At 44.1% G+C, this 22,605-nt stretch overlaps 1 protein-coding gene across 1 annotated transcript in view; it reads left to right on the top strand.

Annotated features, from left to right (window-relative positions):
* The window catches only part of LOC106561642 (calcium-independent phospholipase A2-gamma), a 35,002-nt gene extending 21,855 nt beyond the window's left edge, over positions 1-13,147 (top strand). Inside the window, exons 9-10 of the mRNA XM_014125791.2 lie at positions 8,233-8,428; positions 10,500-13,147. Coding sequence (XP_013981266.2) covers positions 8,233-8,428; positions 10,500-10,777 — 474 coding nt within the window. The 3' untranslated portion in view covers positions 10,778-13,147. The remainder of the gene's footprint in view (positions 1-8,232; positions 8,429-10,499) is intronic.
* Positions 13,148-22,605: the final 9,458 nt, after the last annotated feature.

The raw sequence follows: 22,605 nt of genomic DNA, 5'->3' as shown, positions 1-22,605 counted from the left end.
GCCTCTGCACCATCTCTCTATCCCTAACCCCCTTATCCCTCACAGTACTGCCTCTGCACCATCTCTCTCTCTATCCCTAACCCCCTTATCCCTCACAGTACTGCCTCTGCACCATCTCTCTCCCTAACCCCCTTATCCCTCACAGTACTGCCTCTGCACCATCTCTCTATCCCTAACCCCCTTATCCCTCACAGTACTGCCTCTGCACCATCTCTCTCTATCCCTAACCCCCTTATCCCTCACAGTACTGCCTCTGCACCATCTCTCTCCCTAACCCCCTTATCCCTCACAGTACTGCCTCCCTGCATCTCTATCCCTAACCCCCTTATCCCTCACAGTACTGCCTCCCTGCATCTCTATCCCTAACCCCCTTATCCCTCACAGTACTGGCTCTGCACCATCTCTCTCTATCCCATAACTCCCTTATCCCTCACAGTACTGCCTCTGCACCATCTCTCTATCCCTAACCCCCTTATCCCTCACAGTACTGTCTCTGCACCATCTCTCTCTATCCCATAACTCCCTTATCCCTCACAGTACTGTCTCTGCACCATCTCTCTCTCTAACCCCCTTATCCCTCACAGTACTGCCTCTGCACCATCTCTCTCTATCCCATAACTCCCTTATCCCTCACAGTACTGTCTCTGCACCATCTCTCTCTCTAACCCCCTTATCCCTCACAGTACTGCCTCTGCACCATCTCTCTCTCTAACCCCCTTATCCCTCACAGTACTGTCTCTGCACCATCGCTCTCTCTAACCCCCTTATCCCTCACAGTACTGCCTCTGCACCATCTCTCTCTCTAACCCCCTTATCCCTCACAGTACTGCCTCTGCACCATCTCTCTCTATCCCTTACCCCCTTATCCCTCACAGTACTGCCTCTGCACCATCTCTCTCTATCCCTAACCCCCTTATCCCTCACAGTACTGTCTCTGCACCATCTCTCTCTATCCCATAACTCCCTTATCCCTCACAGTACTGTCTCTGCACCATCTCTCTCTCTAACCCCCTTATCCCTCACAGTACTGCCTCTGCACCATCTCTCTCTATCCCATAACTCCCTTATCCCTCACAGTACTGCCTCTGCACCATCTCTCTCTCTAACCCCCTTATCCCTCACAGTACTGCCTCTGCACCATCTCTCTCTCTAACCCCCTTATCCCTCACACTACTGCCTCTGCACCATCTCTCTCCCTAACCCCCTTATCCCTCACAGTACTGCCTCCCTGCATCTCTATCCCTAACCCCCTTATCCCTCACACTACTGCCTCTGCACCATTTCTCTCTCTAACCCCCTTATCCCTCACAGTACTGTCTCTGCACCATCTCTCTCTCTAACCCCCTTATCCCTCACAGTACTGCCTCTGCACCATCTCTCTCTATCCCATAACTCCCTTATCCCTCACAGTACTGTCTCTGCACCATCTCTCTCTCTAACCCCCTTATCCCTCACAGTACTGCCTCTGCACCAGCCATCTCTCTGGAGTGGCTCAAATTAGATGTTGTCATAGAAATCTTTGCGTCAAAGCCCACTGTTGTAAAGCGGGCTGTCCGTCAATCACGTATTAAACCATTTATATGTGAGTTCAGTCACATACTTCCACTGATCTATCCCTGGGACATTTCTGATTAATGGACTTGGGAAATCAGTTTGCTTTATTTATTATGATGGACTGTGAAAATGTGCCATATGAATATGAGGTAGCCAAATATGACCTATTGCCTAAGAGGGTGCTGTCACATGTCAGGGGTCACAGCAGGAAGAGCGGATAATTCCGTGCTCTCGGGTGGGTGGGTGGGAGAGAGAGAGAGAGCGACTAAATTGCTTTTCCTAACCTGAGGGCGTATTTGTCGCTCCGTGTCTCCGTCTTTCACAGATGAATACTTCATCCCTCTCCATTTTCTTCGTAGGATGACGGCTTGGACCTCATTCTGACCCTTCTGTCCTCTCAGGTCAAAGGTCAAATAGGAGAACCAGGCTGTGTAATTACATAATGAGGCATGGAGACCTTTTGGTTTGACTTGGCCACTCATTCCTAGATGATGGTGGTGACATCACACTAACGCCATTGTATGTTTGTCTCATCCTCGTTGGTGAAAGGGACTGTGGAATAGTTGTTATCTGGACAATTGATTCATTGAACAGCCCGATTTTATTCACTTGATCAGATAGATAGATATTATTTAAGGTTGTGTATCTGCTTTAACAAACACCCTTGATTTAGCGAACCTTGTTCAATATACACGTGATTACATAGTTAAGAGTTGGTTTTATCTGGACAATTAATCAATAGAACAGACAGATTAATTCACTTGATTGCGTAGTAAACATGATTTTGTACCTGTTTGAGCTTAACATCCTGAGTTGAACAGGAAGATCTTATTCAGTATATCTGAGGGCCTAGCTGAATATGACCGTGGAGGCTGAAGGATCGGCTCCTGAAAACAGGGCTGCTGTTGTAACACACTGGGTAGCATCCATCAGATGGTCCGTAATGATTTATGTAACCTCTCCCCAATTAAACCGTGTTTAAGCTCCAGTGCCATAGGCCTTATGGGTAAATCAAGGCAGCAGCACTGGGCTCCAGCTCGGCCTAAAGCCCCTTCGGCCCCTTGGCCAAGCCTTGTCAAAAGTGGGGCACTATATAGGGAATAGAGTGCCCTATGGGACGCAGCCAGACGTTCTGAGAGCAGCTCCTAATGACCAGAACAGCTGACTGGAGGTGAAAAGAGAGTGAATGCAGCATGAACACATGTACTGGACCTAGCTCTTTGGACCGGAGTGTCCCATGTGTTGTGACCACTCATCTTGGCCCTCACCCATTGGCGCATCGGAGAGAGGGAGGGAGAGGGAGATATATATTCTGAGGAGGAAGTTGCTAATAGGAGCTGACAAACGCTGATGCGTTAAATTACTTTTTTACTGATCACAACGCTAGATGGGAATGGGGTTCTATCTAAATCACACCCCCTAAAAACGGCTTAGTGGAACAATGCAGATAAGCCAACAAGTCTTGGCAGTAATGGCAGCAGAATTAATTTGAAGTAGGAACTAACCGTCCCTTAAATTGTAGCTATTTTTATTTTTTATTTTTATCCTTTCATCCCTTCTCGTATATATGCTCTTAATGGAACGTGTTCTGCTACTTCTTTTACACAATAATTCCGTTTAATTCGCCAATATCTTAGCAGTCAAACATGCTCCCACAGGTGCAGGCAGAGCCTTATTAGCTAGTAAGAATCTTGTGGCCTGACTAAAACAAGTCTGATTTGTGTATCAACCATTAGTGCCTGAAGGAGAGGGAACAACAAGATCCATCTTTTAACACCAGACCAGCATACATATTACACTATATATACAAAATAATGTTTATTATTGAATTCAAATGATTGGATTCGGCTATTTCAGCCACACCCGTTGCTGACAGGTGTATAAAATCGCGCACACAGCCATGCAATCTGCATAGACAAACATTAGCACCGTCATGTGAAGTGGAAACATCTAGGAGCAACAATGGCTCAGCCACGAAGTGGTAGGCCACACAAGATCACAGAACGGCACCGCCGAGTGCTGTAGTGTGTCTGTCCTCGGTGAAACACTCACTACCGAGTTCCAAGCTGCCTCTGGAAGCAACATCAGCACATTAACAGTTTGTTGGGAGCTTAATGAAATGGGTTTCCATGGTCAAGCAGCCGCACACAAGCCTAAGATCAACATGTGCAATGCCAAGCATCTCCTGGAGTGGTGTAAAGCTCGCCGCCATTGGACTCTGGAGCAGTGGAAACGCGTTCTCTGAAGTGATGAATCACGCTTCACCATCTGGCAGTTCGACTGACTAGTCTGGGTTTGGCGGATGCCAGGAGAATGCTACCTTCCCCAATGCATAGTGCCAACTGTACAGTTTGGTTTGGGCTAGGCTCCTTAGTTCCAGTGAAGCGAAATCTAAATGCTACCGCATACATTCTAGATGACTCTGTGCTTCCAAATGTGTGGCAACAGTTTGAGGAAGGCCTTTTCCTGTTTCAGCATGACAATGCCCCCGTGCACAAAGCGAGGTCCATACAGAAATGGTTTCTCTCGATCAGTGTGGAAGAACTTGACTGGCCTGCAAAAAACCCGACCTCAACCCCATCAAACACCTTTGGGATGAATTTCAACGCCGACTGTGAGCCAGGCCTAATCGCCCAACATCAGTGGCTGAATGGAAGCAAGTCCCTGCAGCAATGTTCCAACATCTAGTGGAAATCCTTCCCAGAAGAGTGGAGGCTGTTATAGCAGCAAAGGGGACCAACTGCATATTAATGCCCATGATTTTGGAATGAGATGTTCGAGCAGGTGTCCACATACTTTTGGGCATGTAGTGTAAGTATGTTTTGGCTTGCAGTTCTGCATCGTGCTCCACCTTTCTGTCTTGTTCTGCCTTTGAATCTGGGGGTTCTACTTTGAAGGGGTGCTAAGCTGCCGTCCTGAACCTTTTCAATATTTCAATTGCAGTTTAGCCTTTGGCACCGGGGTTACACTCTGTCAAATCACCTCAATAGAGAGGGGCTGTACCCTTCACCCAAAGGAGGACATTTTGACCTGTGGGAAGAGCTGCTTTCTATACAGCCATTGGCTACGGGATAGAGGTATTAAAATGAGACTTGCATTACAGCTCTAAATCCCTCTGAAGGGAAGTGACCCCTGACTTGCGTCATGCTGAGTTTGACAGGCAGCTTCTGTTGCCTCTTTCTGTGTGCCCAGCTCATTTGCCACAGTTTGGCCCCTAAGTAAATAATTGTTTCTAACTTTAACCCTCCCGTCCAAATTATATCCCCGGTCTGAAGAGACCCTTTCTGTGAGAACATGGCAATGGTCCAAGTGTATAAGCCATACCAGTATGGTTCTCAGATGAAAAGTTCCCCCCCAAAAGACCTCAAGCAGCGCTTCGGTGTGGCACTGGCATCAGTTGGGAAAGAGAAACTGTGAGTGTACAGCTGAAAAGACCCCACGCATACAATGGCATCAGAAGTCTGACACCATAATTGACATCCATGTCTTCAGGGAACAGTGGGTTAACGGCCTTGCTCAGGGTCAGAACGACAGATTTTTACCTTGTTAGCTCTAGGATTCGATCCAGCAACCTTTTGGCTACTGGCCCAACGCTCCTACCTGCCAGTCTGCCTGGTTCTGTTTACGTTTACATTTTAGTCATTTAGCAGACGCTCTTATCCAGAGCGACTTACAGTAGTGAATGCATACATTTCATAAATTTTTTTTTTTTCTTCCCCGTACTGGTCTCCCGTGGGAATCGAACCCACAACCCTGGCGTTGCAGACACCATGCTCTACCAACTGAGCCACACGTGGGCAGCAGGTAGACTGGCTTCAATGAGCCAACTCTTGTCTATAAATGCCCCTAACAGGTGCCGAGTCATTGAGACGAGTTTTAGCATTCAGAATGATTCTACTCTCGGCTCACTGGGAGACTGTGTCACACTGGTTATGAGTGGAAGGCATTGTGCTCGGTGCTATTTGAAATCTGGCCACTCCAGCTATCAAGGAAAAGAAGCTGCCACGGCACATCTTAGCCACCGCCATAATTCATGAAAATGGAGTCACTCAGTGGGTCGAGTGATGATAAAAGCACTGAGTTGTTTTGTCCGGGCGGTCAATCGACTTTGTCTAGTGCTTCTGGCTGCTGCATGATTTCCTGCACACGCACCGATCTACAAGCCCACATCCACCAACCCCAATGGAAGTGTTTCCGTATACAGTACCAGTTAAAAGTTTGGACACACCTACTCATTCAAGGGTTTTTCATTTTTACTGTTTTCTACGTTGTAGAATAATAGTGAAGACATCAAAACTATGAAATAAAACATATGGAATCATGTGTAAAAACATTTTTAATTAATAAGAATATTTTATATTTGAGATCCTTCAAAGTAGCTGCCCTTTTGCTTTGAGTTCGGCACACTCTTGGCATTCTCTCAACCAGCTTCATTAGGTAGTCATCTGGAATGCATTTCAATTGACAGGTGTGACATGTTAAGTTCATTTTTGGAATTTCTTTCCTAAATGCATTTGAGCCATTCAGTTTTGTTGTAACAAGGTAGCAGTGGAATACAGAAGATGGCCCTATTTGGTAAAATACCTAGTCTGTATTATGGCAAGAACAGCTCAAATAATCAAAGAGAAACGACAGTCCATTACTTTAAGATATGAAGGCCAGTCAATGCAGAACATTTCAAGAACTTTGACAGTTTCTTCAAGTGCAGTCGCAAAAACCATCAATCGCTGGTTTTCATGAGGACCGCCACAGGAAAGGAAGACCCAGAGTTACCTCTGCTGCAAAGCATAAGTTCATTAGAGTTACCAGCCTCAGAAATTGCAGCCCAAATAAATGCTTCAGAGTTCAAGTAACAGACACATCTCAATATCAACTGTTCAGAGGAGACTGTGTGAATCAGGCCTTCATGGTTGAATTGCTGCAAAGAAACCACTACTAAAGGACACCAATAATAAGAAGAAACTTGCTTGGGCCAAGAAACACAAGCAATGGACATTAGACTGGTGGAAATCTGTCCTTTTGATCTGATGAGTCAAAATGTAAGATTTTTGGTTCCAACCACTTGTCTTTGTGAGACGCAGTGTGGGTGAACAAATGATCTCTGCTCGTGTGGTTCCCACCGTGAAGCATGGAGGAGGTGTGATGGTGTGTTTTGCTGGTGACACTGTCGGTTATTTATTTAGAATTCAAGGCACACTTAACCAGCATGGCTACCACAGCATTCTGCAGCGATAAGCCATCCCATCTGGTTTGCACAGTCCCACTATCATTTGTTTTTCAACAGGACAATGACCCAACACACCTCCAGGCTGTGTAAGGGATACCTAAACAAGAAGAGAGTGATGGAGTGCTGCATCAGATGACCTGGCCTCCACAATCACCTGACCTCAACCCAATTGAGATGGTTTGGGATGACTTCGACCGCAGAGTGAAGGAAAAGCAGCCAACAAGTGCTCAGCATATGTGGGAGCTCCTCCAAGACTGTTGGAAAAGCATTCCAGGTGAAGCTGGTTGAAAGAGTGCCAAGAGTGTTCAAAGCTGTCATCAAGGCAAAGGGTGGCTACTTTGAAGAACCTAAAATATATTTGTTTAACACTTTTGCATACTACATGATTCCATATGTGTTAATAGTTTTGATGTCTTCACTATTATTCTACAATGTAGAAAATAGTAAAAACCCTTGAATGAGTAGGTGTGTCCAAACTTTAGACTGGTACTATAGTCCAGGAAGGGTTGCCTTATTGTTGAAGTAATCTTCTTTGTAGGAATAACCTTATTAATCTTCTAGTTGAGACTTGCTCTGCCTTCAAAAAGTATTCATGCGTGCACACACACACACACACACACACACACACACACCTAAAATCTTCCCCCAGAGAGTTTCTAGCTAGACACTCCGGGCCCCAGAGCTCCCCCCCCCCCAGCCTGGCCTTCCTAATGAGGGCTGGCCCCTTGGTGTTTGATCCTGTAGCCAACCCGAGGCCCCCAGCCCCCCTTCACCCCCAGCCTCATGCATATTCAACACCCCCCTCAGACCATACACTCCCATTGCTCCTGGGTGGACACCACCTTGCTCCTGGGTGGCTGTTTGATATCAAAGCCAGTCAGAAAGGAAGAGAAAAGCTACAGCTGTGTTTCCGGGTCCTGTACGCGCTGGTCCTGTACGCGCGGGTCCTGTACGCGTGAAACTACACCATTGATCTGTTCTGTTACCTTCCTTTCCGCAGATGTTCATAAATTATTTAACAACTGACGTTTTGGCTTTTCCTACTTTCCAAACTGCAACAGCATGAATCTTTTAAATTAACTTAGTGTGTCAATAACTATTAAATGATGCTGGTACATAACTGTAGCCGTGACTTTTTAAATTCTATACTGTGTTTATTTAAATGTTTCATTTTTGTAACTTTTTAACTCGGCAAGTCAGTTAAGAACAAATTCTTATTTACAATGACGGCCTACACCGGCCAAACCCAGACGACGCTGGGCCAATTGTCTGCCGTCCTATGGAACTCCCAATCACGGCCGGTTGTGATACAGCCAGGATTCGAACCAGGGTGTCTGTAGTGATGCCTCAAGCACTGAGATGCAGGGCCTTAGACCGCTGCGCCACTCGGGAGCCCCAGATGGGCATAGCAATAGCAGGATCATAATAGTTTGTTCTCTCTCTGTCTCCAGGATGGAGGTCTACTCATCAACAACCCCACAGCGTTGGCCATCCATGAGTGTAAATGTCTGTGGCCCAATACGCCTGTCCAGTGTGTGGTGTCACTGGGTACGGGCCGCGTGGAGACGGCTGGCAAAAACAACACCACGTACACCAGCCTCAAGACCAAGCTCACCAACGTCATCAGTTCTGCCACCGACACAGAGGGTACGTCTGGGGGGGTCCATGTACCCTCTTATATACATCTCTGCATCACTTCAGCAATACAAATTCTATTAGTCACATGCACCGAATACAACCGGTGTAGATCTTACAGTGAAATGCTTACTTACGAACCCCTAACCAACAATGCAGTTTAAAAATGTAAAATACGAATAAGAAATAAAAGTAACAAGTAAGCAGCTATAAAATAACAGTAGCAGTGTAACTATGTTCTAATGGCCACTTTGATTCTCACCACATTTTCCCAGTAAGGATGAGATGAATGCAGTCTGTGGTTAGAGTACATTTATTTAACCAGGCAAGTCAGTTAAGAACAAATTCTTATTTACAATGACGGTCAAACCCGGACGACGCTGGGCCGTGGGACTCCCAATCACGGCCGGATGTGATACAGCCTGGATTTGAACCAGGGACTGTAGTGACACCTCTTGAACTGAGATGCAGTGCCTTAGACCACTGCGCCACTCGGGAGCCCAGTAAAACACTTCACATCAACAGCCTGAAAGCTACACAGTCTTACACACTGAGAGGGGTGAGGTGGTCTAGGGGAGAGTGTTTATGAAGAGAAAAACTGGGTTTTAATCTGCTGGTTATAAATAACCCCTCTGAAAGGGGAGATGGCTGTAGAGGGAAAGATTCATCCCAAACTACAGGAGCACCACACAGAGAGACACAGCACTCATCTGTTTCACTACTACACCACTGATACTACACAGAAGACACAGCACTCATCTGTTTCACTACTACACCACTGATACTACACAGAACACAGCACTCATCTGTTTCACTACTACACCACTGATACTACACAGACACAGCACTCATCTGTTTCACTACTACTACACCACTGATACTACACAGACACAGCACTCATCTGTTTCACTACTACTACACCACTGATACTACACAGACACAGCACTCATCTGTTTCACTACTACTACACCACTGATACTACACAGACACAGCACTCATCTGTTTCACCACTACTACACCACTAATACTACACAGAGACACAGCACTCATCTGTTTCACTACTACTACACCACTGATACTACACAGAGAGACACAGCACTCATCTGTTTCACCACTACTACACCACTGATACCACACAGAGAGACACAGCACTCATCTGTTTCACCACTACTACACCACTGATACCACACAGAGAGGGCAGTTTTAGTTGATCTATATCTCTAGGGTGGAGTGTTTTTGTAATGAGATCAGTGAAAAATGAAACACTAAAAACAATCCCTCCACCATCACAGCGTATTTGTGGTGATAATGATGTTATAAAGAGCATTGGTTGGGACCCAGAATCCACCACACAGCCTCCAGATATGTCATCTGAAAAGTGTGTTGAACAGAGTCAAACTCAATCCATTATGTACTATAATGGCACATGTCTCCTAAACTGAGACTCACCTCACTCACTTCTCTGTGGGAATGAAACGTTGATGGGAACAGCTGCTGCATGGTTAACCCATTAAGTCAGTGGTTATAGTTAACCCTGCAGCAGCTGTTAACCCTGCAGCAGCTGTTAACCCTGCAGCAGCTGTTAACCATAACCACTGACTTAATGGGTTAACAGCTGCTGCAGGGTTAACAGCTGCTGCAGGGTTAACAGCTGCTGCAGGGTTAATGGGTTGTTATTGAGACAAGTAGTGAGAATTGATGTGATCGTTAGATATAGTGAGAATTAGTCTCCAGGTGTGTAGTTTGACAGTAGTGTTAATAGAACCAGTGTTTTAGCTCCTGAACTATCCTCAACCTCACTCCCTTGTCTCTGACCTGCTGTTTCCTATTGGACAAGCCCCTTCAGGTACATCTAGACTGTTTACACATGTTTATTTCTGTGTGTATACTGTGTGTCTTGGGATATTCCATTGTGGCCCTCAAATTATCTTTACGTTTTTGGGACTTAATCTATATAAATGTCCCTTGGAGGAAGATATTTGGCATTTTTAAGAAATAGTTATTCAACGGTGATGAATTTTCCATTTGAACCTGTTCGTGTTTTAGTGTAACCTTCACACCCCCTCCCTATTCTCCCAATCAGAAGTCCACATCATGCTCGATGCCCTCCTTCCACCTGACTCGTACTTCCGCTTCAACCCTTATATGAACGAGGACATCGCCCTGGATGAGAGCCGTGGTGAGAAGCTGAACCTGCTACAGGCCGAGGGCCTGCGCTATCTGGACCGGAACCAGGAGAAGCTGCAGAAAGCTGCCCGGATACTCACCAGGGACAAGACCACCGTCCAGAGGCTGACGGAGTGGGCCAAGCTCAAACATGACATGTACGATGGTATTCCCATCTTCAACTCCAAGCTGTAGGGGAGTAGGTCCCAGGCTTCACCACCACACAACACTAACTTCACCTAAAACTGGACTCTCTCCTAACACTGAATCCATACATATGTTAGTCTCTGTGGTTGTAGACGGTGTATTTTAGATTGGTAGAATACGTTTACTGTTGTGTTTTTACTGCACCCATTTGACGGTGACTGTTTGCATGCTCTGGCAGCACTTGGAGGGGGAAAAGTCTGGCAACATCAACATCATGTTTCTTATCATCATACTCTGTAAGCCAGAGTAGATAACTTCCCAATACCCCACTAATAGATCTATATAGGGCTCTGGTTAGAAGTAGTGCGTTATATAGGAGATGGGGTGCTATTTGGAACACAAACGGTTTCCTCTTCTGTGGACTGACTGTTCTCCAATGAAGCACTTTTTCACCTTTAAAAAGATCACATTTATATCCTGGCACTGTATAAGAGATAGATAGATAGATATATCTATCTATCTATCTATGCAAAATAATCTGGGATATATTTTGGATTTAAATAGTTCTTAGTTTGTTTTAACTTTGACTTGAACCGAACCTGCCACCAATAACTTAATTTTAAAGGTTAGGACCATAAACAAACATATACCATTTCTGGGGGGGGAAATAACTGTCTTGTCATGTCCAACGGTTGGATATCAAGGTTTTACTTGAATGTATGCCTCAGAAAGAATAATGGCTGGTCACTTGACATTTCTGTTTATTGTACTTTTTAACACCGACGCAGCTAGTGGTCCTTTATTTGATTGTTTTCATGTTGACGGTGATATTGGTACATACATCAGGGTGCAACTTTTTTGACATATACTGTATAAATGGTTTCTAAAAATGTACCATGGTATTTAGAGGAAGATGTTAGCCACTGACCTGGCTAGTTCGCACATATGGCTGCTTTAAATCACAGAGAAGAGTCCTAATCAGGATCTATAGTTATGTAGCCTATAAGCTGCAAAATGTTCTCTCCTCTCTTGTTTGGTTTTAAGAAAGCGTTACAGAACAATGACTTGACTGTTGTATTACTATTGTGAAATTGTAGATATAGTTTTAAATGCATTAAGATTTAAAATGCTCCTGAATGAAGTCATTTGACGCTGTATTATTTAGATTTAAATCCATGCCGGTTTTGTTATTTTATTTTTTGCTTAGAGTAATTTTTAATCCTTCTATAATTTATTTGCGTGAGCGATGCTGATGTTATGCATCCACTAATAACAGGTTATCAACACTTATCTCCAATTTTGCCGTTTTCCAGACATGGGTTCAAGTACTATTTAAAACACTTAAAGAAATTGAACGGGATCTTCAGTGCATACAAATTCAGGACATATTTTACGAATTGGCTTTCGTTACATATTCTACGAAATGGGTGCCGTTGTTGTACAAGCGAGCGCTACTTTCAAAACTACTGGCTGAAGTTACACACAACCTTTTTATAACGCTTTTTTTTTAAGCTGTGCTTGATTGAGCTTGCATGGCGCAATAGGATAGTCCCAAAATGGCAAACCCCGCACTCCAGGAAGGCTAAAGCAAATGCTCAAAGTATTTGAAAGATTTCCAATAGTATTTGAACCCAGGTCTGTTTTATCTCCATCCTAGCTACCCTGAAGTGCTGTTTCCCCTGTGCTATGCTATCGTCTGCCATGTTGTAGCATTATTAATGTTAGTTTGGATCATGCCGGTGTAGCAGAGGGACTGTGTTCTGTTATATGCTGCTTACTGCTACTGTTGCTCAGGCACTGTTACAGTAGTGCTGTGGCAAGTGAATGATAATGACACAACTTAGACTCATTTCAACTGTCAAACCTGAGTCCTGTATTCATCAAGCATCTCAGATTAGGAGTGCTGGTCTAGGATCAGGTCCTCTCTCCACATAATCTAATTCATTACGGTCAAAAAGGCAAATGCTGATCAGTCGTCTATAGTACCCTACCAAGCAAAAAGGCAGTAACTGCTCATTTGGTCGCAAATTAGTTAGTCATTTTTGCTACATTAAATACGTGCTTAATCATGTGGACAAGTATCCTGCCTTTGTTTTGGAGAAAATGGGGGTCATAAAGTTACTGTGAAACTAAGGTAAATAAAAGCAATTTTTCTCAGTTTCACGCTATGAGCAGTTACTGCCTTTTTGCTTGGTAGGGCAGTAATACTAGTCTGAGATGTTTTAAATAGGGTCCCAGGTTGGTGACTGTAGTCAGGATGATGATGATGTCTTCATCAGTCCTGAGCGACCGAAGGCAAGATGGACACAGATATTGACTTGATTTAAAAAAATATATAAAAAAATACCATTCTCCTATTGATCCGATGTAAGCAGTGTGTTAACATGTATATTGTGTAATTAAAATGCATCACTGAAACACTTTTGACACTTCTTGCCTCGTTTATTATGGGTATTATATCATTATCTGAGTACTGCTGTTTTTTTCCCCCCATTAACAGACAACTTGTTCATTAAAGAATGAAGTGTACGTCCTTGATGTTTTTTAAATCATGTTTATACATGGGTGATATAGCACATGCGCACGGCACCACTTAGACACTGAGTGTACAAAACACTAGGAACACCTTCCTAATATTGAGTTACACCCTTTTTTTGCCCTCAGAACAGACTCAATTCCTCCGGGCATGGACTCTACAAGGTGTCAAGTATTCCACAGGGATGCTGGCCCATGTTGACTCCAATGCTTCCCTCAGTTGTGTGAAGTTGGTTGGATGTCCTTTGGGTGGTGGACCATTCTTGATACACACAGGAAACTGTTGAGTGTGAAAAATCCAGCAGCATTGCAGTTCTTGACACTTAAACTCAATTGTCTCCAGGCTTAAAAATCCTTCTTTAACCCGTCTCCTCCCCTTCATCTAAACTGATTGAACTGAATTTAACAGGTGACATCAATAAGGGATCATAGACTGACCAGGTAAAAGCTGTCACGGAAAGTACAGGTGTTCCTAATGTTTTCTATACTCTGTATTTCACTGCTATGTAAATACATGATGATTGCCTACACTTACCCTGGTGGTTCAATTTACTGGGCTTCCAGTGATCTTATGGAGGATTCAGACTGAGTGTATATATTCATACTACTAACTACAGACACACCTGAGGAAACACCAGCTGGTGAGTGCAAGTTTGAAGGTAATTCGAAGCCGTTTTCCCTACCCAGCTGCGCCACGTATGCGACCCAAAGGAGAAGGTGAGATGACTGTGCAAGGCTGTGCTTAGACACCTGGGTAACCGAGACAGCTGCTACCCGGTGATGGATCACATTCCCTCCCCCCCCATCCCTAGAGCATAAACACCGGGCGGCCACAGACCGCTCTGTCCTCGATTCTTGCTGCTTACATGCATGGAGGCACAGGGAAGGCCCCACAACCACCCCACCGCCATAATGTCTTATATACAGTAATCGTTCCATATAGTGAGAAACGGCTACAGGAAATGACACCATAATGTCTTATATACAGTAATCGTCCCATATAGTGAGAAACGGCTACAGGAAATGACACCATAATGTCTTATATACAGTAATCGTTCCATATAGTGAGAAACGGCTACAGGAAATGACACCATACTGTCTTATATACAGTAATCGTTCCATATAGTGAGAAACAGCTACATACCTGGCCCATAGGCTACAGCTAGATTGCTTCACATACACAAGTTACTGTGCTACAGTTACAGCCCTCAGTAATTGGGTTTAGATGTAATCACACTCATTAAGATAATATTTACAGACATGCCAGACGTTAATGCCAGGTGGTTCCGTCATATAAATAAAATTACTGTCCATGCCCAATCTAGTAATTATGTTGCTATGGGTGCAGCCTAGATGCCTGGCACAGATCGTAATGACAAGTATATGAAGGTACTAAAGGGTTTGTTTGTGTGTGTGTGTGTGTGTGTGTGTGTGTGTGTGTGTAAAGGTCTTTGCCCCCCTGTGTGTAAACATAGTTAGGCCGACTGTAGAGGCTGTTTGCGCTCAGTGTAGAGGTAGTAATGAAATTACTGATCTGAGGGAATGCATCCTCCTCTGAGATGTAAACTGAATCGACTGGTGGACTTGTTTCAACGCAATAATCGCATTAGTGATTTGATTTCTTTGCACCGTTTGGGCATAGTATCAAACCTCTAGGGCTAGCTACCTGTGATTGCATTTCAATGGCGCCTCTCAAATAAACTGACTGTGCAGCGCCTCGCCCTTTTTAGATTGATTTTGAGAACACATCTTGCGGTGGGTTTAGATGTGTTGTGTTGTTCCCTCCCATCTCAACACTTATGTACTGTTGATGTTTACGCTTGGGGTGTCATTGCTACTCAATCATGCCTGGGATTCAGCCCAAGTGAATATCCTCACTCGTTAGCTCTTAATTTGTTTTGAAGTCAATATTGGATGGGGGGATGAGTTGTTTAGATAGATTATGGTGAATAGGGGGGGATGAGTTGTTTAGATAGATGATGGTGAATAGGGGGGATGAGTTGTTTAGATAGATGATGGTGAATAGGGGGGACGAGTTGTTTAGATAGATGATGGTGAATGGGGGGGACGAGTTGTTTAGATAGATGATGGTGAATGGGGGGGACGAGTTGTTTAGATAGATGATGGTGAATGGGGGGATGAGTTGTTTAGATAGTTGATGGTGAATAGGGGGGACGAGTTTTTTAGATGGATGATGGTGAATAGGGGGGATGAGTTGTTTAGATGGATAATGGTGAATAGGGGAGATGAGTTGTTTAGATAGATGATGGTGAATAGGGGGACGAGTTGTTTAGATAGATGATGGTGAATGGGGGGGATGAGTTGTTTAGATAGATGATGGTGAATAGGGGGGACGAGTTGTTTAGATGGATGATGGTGAATAGGGGGGATGAGTTGTTTAGATAGATAATGGTGAATAGGGGAGATGAGTTGTTTAGATAGATAATGGTGAATAGGGGGGATTAGTTGTTTAGATAGATGATGGTGAATAGGGGGGATGAGTTGTTTAGATAGATGATGGTGAATAGGGGGGGATGAGTTGTTTAGATAGATGATGGTGAATAGGGGGGATGAGTTGTTTAGATAGATGATGGTGAATGGGGGGGACGAGTTGTTTAGATAGATGATGGTGAATAGGGGGGGATGAGTTGTTTAGATAGATGATGGTGAATAGGGGGGATGAGTTGTTTAGATAGATGATGGTGAATAGGGGGGGGATGAGTTGTTTAGATAGATGATGGTGAATAGGGGGGATGAGTTGTTTAGATAGATGATGGTGAATGGGGGGATGAGTTGTTTAGATAGATGATGGTGAATGGGGGGATGAGTTGTTTAGATAGATGATGGTGAATAGGGGGGACGAGTTGTTTAGATAGATGATGGTGAATGGGGGGATGAGTTGTTTAGATAGATGATGGTGAATAGGGGGGACGAGTTGTTTAGATGGATGATGGTGAATAGGGGGGATCAAATCAAATCAAATCAAATTTATTTTTATATAGCCCTTCGTACATCAGCTGATATTCTCAAAGTGCTGTACAGAAACCCAGCCTAAAACCCCAAACAGCAAGCAAAGCATGTGAAAGAAGCACGGTGGCTAGGAAAAACTCCCTAGGAAAAACTCCCTAGAAAGGCCAAAAACCTAGGAAGAAACCTAGAGAGGAACCAGGCTATGAGGGGTGGCCAGTCCTCTTCTGGCTGTGCAGGGTGGATATTAAAACAGAACATGGTCAAAATGTTAAAATGTTAAAATGTTCATAAATGACCAGCATGGTCAAATAATAATAATCATAGTAGTTGTCGAGGGTGCAACAAGCACGTCCGGTGAACAGGTCAGGGTTCCATAGCCGCAGGCAGAACAGTTGAAACTGGAGCAGCAGCACGGCCAGGTGGACTGGGGACAGCAAGGAGTCATCATACCAGGTAGTCCTGAGGCATGGTCCTAGGGCTCAGGTCCTCCGAGAGAAAGACAGAAAGAGAGAAAGAGAGAATTAGAGAGAGCATATTTAAATACACACAGGACACCGGATAAGACAAGAGAAATACTCCAGATGTAACAGACTGACCCTAGCCCCCGACACATAAACTACTGCAGCATAAATACTGGAGGCTGAGACAGGAGGGATCAGAAGACACTGTGGCCCCATCCGATGATACCCCGGACAGGGCCAAACAGGCAGGATATAACCCCACCCACTTTGCCAAAGCACAGCCCCCACACCACTAGAGGGATGTCTCCAACCACCAACTTACCGTCCTAAGACAAGGCCGAGTATAGCCCACAACGATCTCCGCCATGGCACAACCCAAGGGGGGGCGCCAACCCAGACAGGAAGACCACGTCAGTGACTCAACCCACTCAAGTGACGCACCCCTCCCATGGACGGCATGGAAGAACACCAGTAGGCCAGTGACTCAGCCTCTGTAAAAGGGTTAGAGGCAGAGAATCCCAGTGGAAAGAGGGGAACCGGCAAGGCAGAGACAGCAAGGGCGGTTCGTTGCTCCAGCCTTTCCGTTCACCTTCACACTCCTGGGCCAGACTATACTTAATCATAGGACCTACTGAAGAGATAAGTCTTCAGTAAAGACTTAAAGGTTGAGACTGAGTCTGCGTCTCTCACATTGGTAGGCAGACCATTCCATAAAAATGGAGCTCTATAGGAGAAAGCCCTACCTCCAGCCGTTTGCTTAGAAATTCTAGGGACAATTAGGAGGCCTGCGTCTTGTGACCGTAGCGTACGTGTAGGTATGTACGGCAGGACCAAATCGGAAAGATAGGTAGGAGCAAGCCCATGTAATGCTTTGTAGGTTAGCAGTAAAACCTTGAAATCAGCCCTTGCCTTAACAGGAAGCCAGTGTAGGGAGGCTAACACTGGAGTAATATGATCAAATTTTTTGGTTCTAGTCAGGATTCTAGCAGCCGTATTTAGCACTAACTGAAGTTTATTTAGTGCTTTATCCGGGTAGCCGGAAAGTAGAGCATTGCAGTAGTCCAGCCTAGAAGTAACAAAAGCATGGATTAATTTTTCGCGTCATTTTTGGACAGAAAATTTCTGATTTTTGCAATGTTACGTAGATGGAAAAAAGCTGTCCTTGAAACAGTCTTGATATGTTCTTCAAAAGAGAGATCAGGGTCCAGAGTAACGCCGAGGTCCTTCACAGTTTTATTTGAGACGACTGTACAACCATCCAGATTAATTGTCAGATTCAACAGAAGATCTCTTTGTTTCTTGGGACCTAGAACAAGCATCTCTGTTTTGTCCGAGTTTAAAAGTAGAAAGTTTGCAGCCATCCACTTCTTTATGTCTGAAACACAGGCTTCTAGCGAGGGCAATTTTGGGGCTTCACCATGTTTCATTGAAATGTACAGCTGTGTGTCGTCTGCATAGCAGTGAAATTTAACATTATGTTTTCGAATGACATCCCCAAGAGGTAAAATATATAGTGAAAACAATAGTGGTCCTAAAACGGAACCTTGAGGAACACCGAAATTTACAATTGATTTGTCAGAGGACAAACCATTCACAGAGACAAACTGATATCTTTCCGACAGATAAGATCTAAACCAGGCCAGAACTTGTCCATGTAGACCAATTTGGGTTTCCAATCTCTCCAAAAGAATGTGGTGATCGATGGTATCAAAAGCGGCACTAAGATCTAGGAGCACGAGGACAGATGCAGAGCCTCGGTCTGACGTCATTAAAAGGTCATTTACCACCTTCACAAGTGCAGTCTCAGTGCTATGATGGGGTCTAAAACCAGACTGAAGCGTTTCGTATACATTGTTTGTCTTCAGGAAGGCAGTCAGTTGCTGTGCAACAGCTTTTTCTAAAATTTTGGAGAGGAATGGAAGATTCGATATAGGCCGATAGTTTTTATAATTTCTGGATCAAGATTCGGCTTTTTCAAGAGAGGCTTTATTACTGCCACTTTTAGTGAGCTTGGTACACATCCGGTGGATAGAGAGCCGTTTATTATGTTCAACATAGGAGGGCCAAGCACAGGAAGCAGCTCTTTCAGTAGTTTAGTTGGAATAGGGTCCAGTATGCAGCTTGAGGGTTTGGAGGCCATGATTATTTTCATCATTGCGTCCAAGAGATATAGTACTAAAACACTTTAGTATCTCCCTTGATCCTAGGTCCTGGCAGAGTTGTGCAGACTCAGGACAATGGAGCTTTGGAGGAATACCCAGATTTAAAGAGGAGTCTGTAATTTGCTTTCTAATGATCATGATCTTTTCCTCAAAGAAGTTCATAAATGTATTACTGCTGAAGTGAAAGCCATCCTCCATTTGCGAAGGCTGCTTTTTAGTTAGCTTTGCGACAGTATCAAAAAGAAATTTCGGATTGTTCTTATTTTCCTCAATTAAGTTGGAAAAATAGGATGATCGAGCAGCAGTAAGGGCTCTTCGATACTGCACGGTACTGTCTTTCCAAGCTAGTCGGAAGACTTCCAGTTTGGTGTGGCGCCATTTCCGTTCCAATTTTCTGGAAGCTTGCTTCAGAGCTCGTGTATTTTCTGTATACCAGGGAGCTAGTTTCTTATGACAGATGTTTTTAGTTTTTAGGGGTGCAACTGCATCTAGGGTATTGCGCAAGGTTAAATTGAGTTCCTCGGTTAGGTGGTTAACTGATTTTTGTCCTCTGACGTCCTTGGGTAGGCAGAGGCAGTCTGGAAGGGCATCAAGGAATCTTTGGGTTGTCTGAGAATTTATAGCACGACTTTTAATGCTCCTTGGTTGGGGTCTGAGCAGATTATTTGTTGCAATTGCAAACGTAATAAAATGGTGGTCCGATAGTCCAGGATTATGAGGAAAGTTGGATGAGTTGTTTAGATAGATAATGGTGAATAGGGGAGATGAGTTGTTTAGATAGATAATGGTGAATAGGGGGATTAGTTGTTTAGATAGATGATGGTGAATAGGGGGGATGAGTTGTTTAGATAGATGATGGTGAATAGGGGGGATGAGTTGTTTAGATAGATGATGGTGAATAGGGGGGGATGAGTTGTTTAGATAGATGATGGTGAATAGGGGGGGGGGATGAGTTGTTTAGATAGATGATGGTGAATAGGGGGGGATGAGTTGTTTAGATAGATGATGGTGAATAGGGGGGATGAGTTGTTTAGATAGATGATGGTGAATAGGGGGGATGAGTTGTTTAGATAGATGATGGTGAATAGGGGGGATGAGTTGTTTAGATAGATGATGGTGAATGGGGGGATGAGTTGTTTAGATAGATGATGGTGAATAGGGGGGACGAGTTGTTTTTTTCCCAGCGCTACACAGCTGATTCAAATAATCAAAGGTTGATGATGAGTTGGTTATTTGAAACAGCTGTGTGGTGATAGGTCAAAAACCAAGACATGCCCCCAGGGGGGGCCCCAGGACCGAGTTTGGGAAACCCAGGTTTAGATGATGGCACTTAAACATTAGGCTATATCAGCCTTGCCTCTCTATAACCTAGTCCCATACACAGACCTAGACGTACGCGTTTATATACACCATCATTGGTCGCATAGGAATTTGTACACTGTATATTGTACGGCTTGACAATGATGGAACAGTCGACGACAGTAAATAGATTGGACGAGGCATATCTTTTCTACGACGTGTCATAAGCATAAAGAAGAGTTATCTGTCAGACAGTTGTGTGTGACTGCAGTTCTGGCTTTAAGCAGTAGGGTGGTGTGTCATTGAGGTTAATAATGTCAAAAATCTCCACATTTTTTATTTAACATTGTTATCAGGAAATGTTCCTAAATGATGAAAATCAGTTATTGTGCTGCCGCTCCATAAGAGAGGGGATAGGGGTCATCTTAATCATTATCGCCCCATTTCAAGGCTTCCTTGTCTAGCTAAGATTCTTGAATCCTTGGTAAATGTACAACTTTGCTCTTTTTTGTATTTAGAATGTAAACCAATCAGGGTTTAGTCCTGGGCACAGCACTATTACAGCTACAACTTTAGTAGTTAATGATCTTGTCAATGCTTTAGACACTCAAATGACATGTTCTGCTTTGTTTGTGGACCTGTCAAAAGCTTTTGATACTGTTGATCATGCCGTTTTATTGAATAAGTTGTCCTCAAAAGGCCTGAGCTCTGACGCCTGTTTATGGTTTTATGATTATCTTATAGTGACAGAACTCGTGATTGATGGGGTTAAGTCTGAATTTATTGAAGTACATAAAGGTGAACCACAGGTGTCGATTTTGGGACCTGTTCTCTTCACTATTTAAACTCAGCAAAAAAAGAAACATCCTCTCACTGTCAACTGCGCTTATTTTCAGCAAACTTAACATGTGTAAATATTCTTGCTGTGAGATGTTACCCCACTCTTCCACCAAGACACCTGCAAGTTCCCGGACATTTCTGGGGGGAATGGCCCTAGCCCTCACCCTCCGATCCAACAGGTCCCAGACGAGCTCAATGGGATTGAGATCCGGGCTCTTCACTGGCCATGGCAGAACACTGACATTCCTGTCTTGCAGGAAATCACGCACAGAACAAGCAGTATGACTGGTGGCATTGTCATGCTAGAGGGTCATGTCAGGATGAGCCTGAAGGAAGGATACCACATGAGGGAGGAAGATGTTGTTGCTGGGGATGTCTGGTGAGGACCTGCCTTAAAACAGGCCTACAAGCCCTCAGTCCAGCCTCTCTCAGCCTATTGCGGACAGTCTGAGCACTGATGGAGGGATTGTGCGTTCCTGGTGTAACTCGGGCAGTTGTTGTTGCCATCCTGTACCTGTCCCACAGGTGTGTTGTTACACAATGTCTGCCACTGCGAGAACGATCAGCTGTCCGTCCTGTCTCCCTGAGACGCTGTCTTAGGCGTCTCACAGTACGGGCATTGCAATTTATTGCCCTGGCCACATCTGCAGTCCTCATGCCTCCTTGCAGCATGCCTAAGGCACGTTCACGCAGATGAGCAGGGACCCTGGGCATCTTTCTTTTGGTGTTTTTCAGAGTCAGGTGTAAGGCCTCTTTAGTGTCCTAAGTTTTCATAACTGTGACCTTAATTGCCTACCGTCTGTAAGCTGTTAGTGTCTTAACGACCGTTCCACAGGTGCATGTTCATTAATTGTTTATGGTTCATTGAACAAGCATGGGAAACAGTGTTTCAACCCTTTACAATGAAGATCTGTGAAGTTATTTGGATTTTTACAAAATATCTTTGAAAGACTGGGTCCTGAAAAAGGGACGTTTCTTTTTTTGCTGAGTTTATATAAATACCATTGGTCAATCTGTGCAAAATTGTCAACTTAATCTATATGTGGATGATAGTATTATGTCTGCTACTGCCCTGAATGATGATCTGTGTCTAAACTACAGTCAGATGTTAGAGCTATGGAGGAATCCCTTGCTGATTTAAAACGAAATACATGTTGTTTTCAAACTCTTGTAAGAATGTTTCAGATGAACCTCATGTTGACTCATTAGATTGTTCTCCAATCAAACGTGTTCCCGCATATAAATACTTAGGCATTCGGATTGATATGGATTTGACGTTTCAAAACATAGATGAGCTGGTTAGGAAGATAAGATTTAAAGTTGGCTTTTTCTCCAGAAACAGATCATGTCTTTCTCTAAGCAGAAGGAAGCAGATTATTCAGTCAACCTTTTATCTGTTGTTGATTATGGTCTTGTTATTTATCAAAGTGCAGCTGCAACTACTGTTAAACCTTTAGATGCCATCTACCATAGTGCCCTTCATTTTGTTACAGTTTCAAATCAAATCACTGCATCCTGCATCCTGTATCCTGTATCAAAAGGTTGGCTGGACTAAAGACCAGTAGATCTCTACATGAATCCCTTTTTGTTTACAAGGCCTTACTTCATT

This window comes from Salmo salar, chromosome ssa10 (assembly GCF_905237065.1).
Source record: "Salmo salar chromosome ssa10, Ssal_v3.1, whole genome shotgun sequence".
NCBI classification, from domain to species: domain Eukaryota; kingdom Metazoa; phylum Chordata; class Actinopteri; order Salmoniformes; family Salmonidae; genus Salmo; species Salmo salar.
The sequence above is the reverse complement of the archived record's forward strand: the minus strand, read 5'-3'. Positions and strand labels throughout refer to the sequence as shown.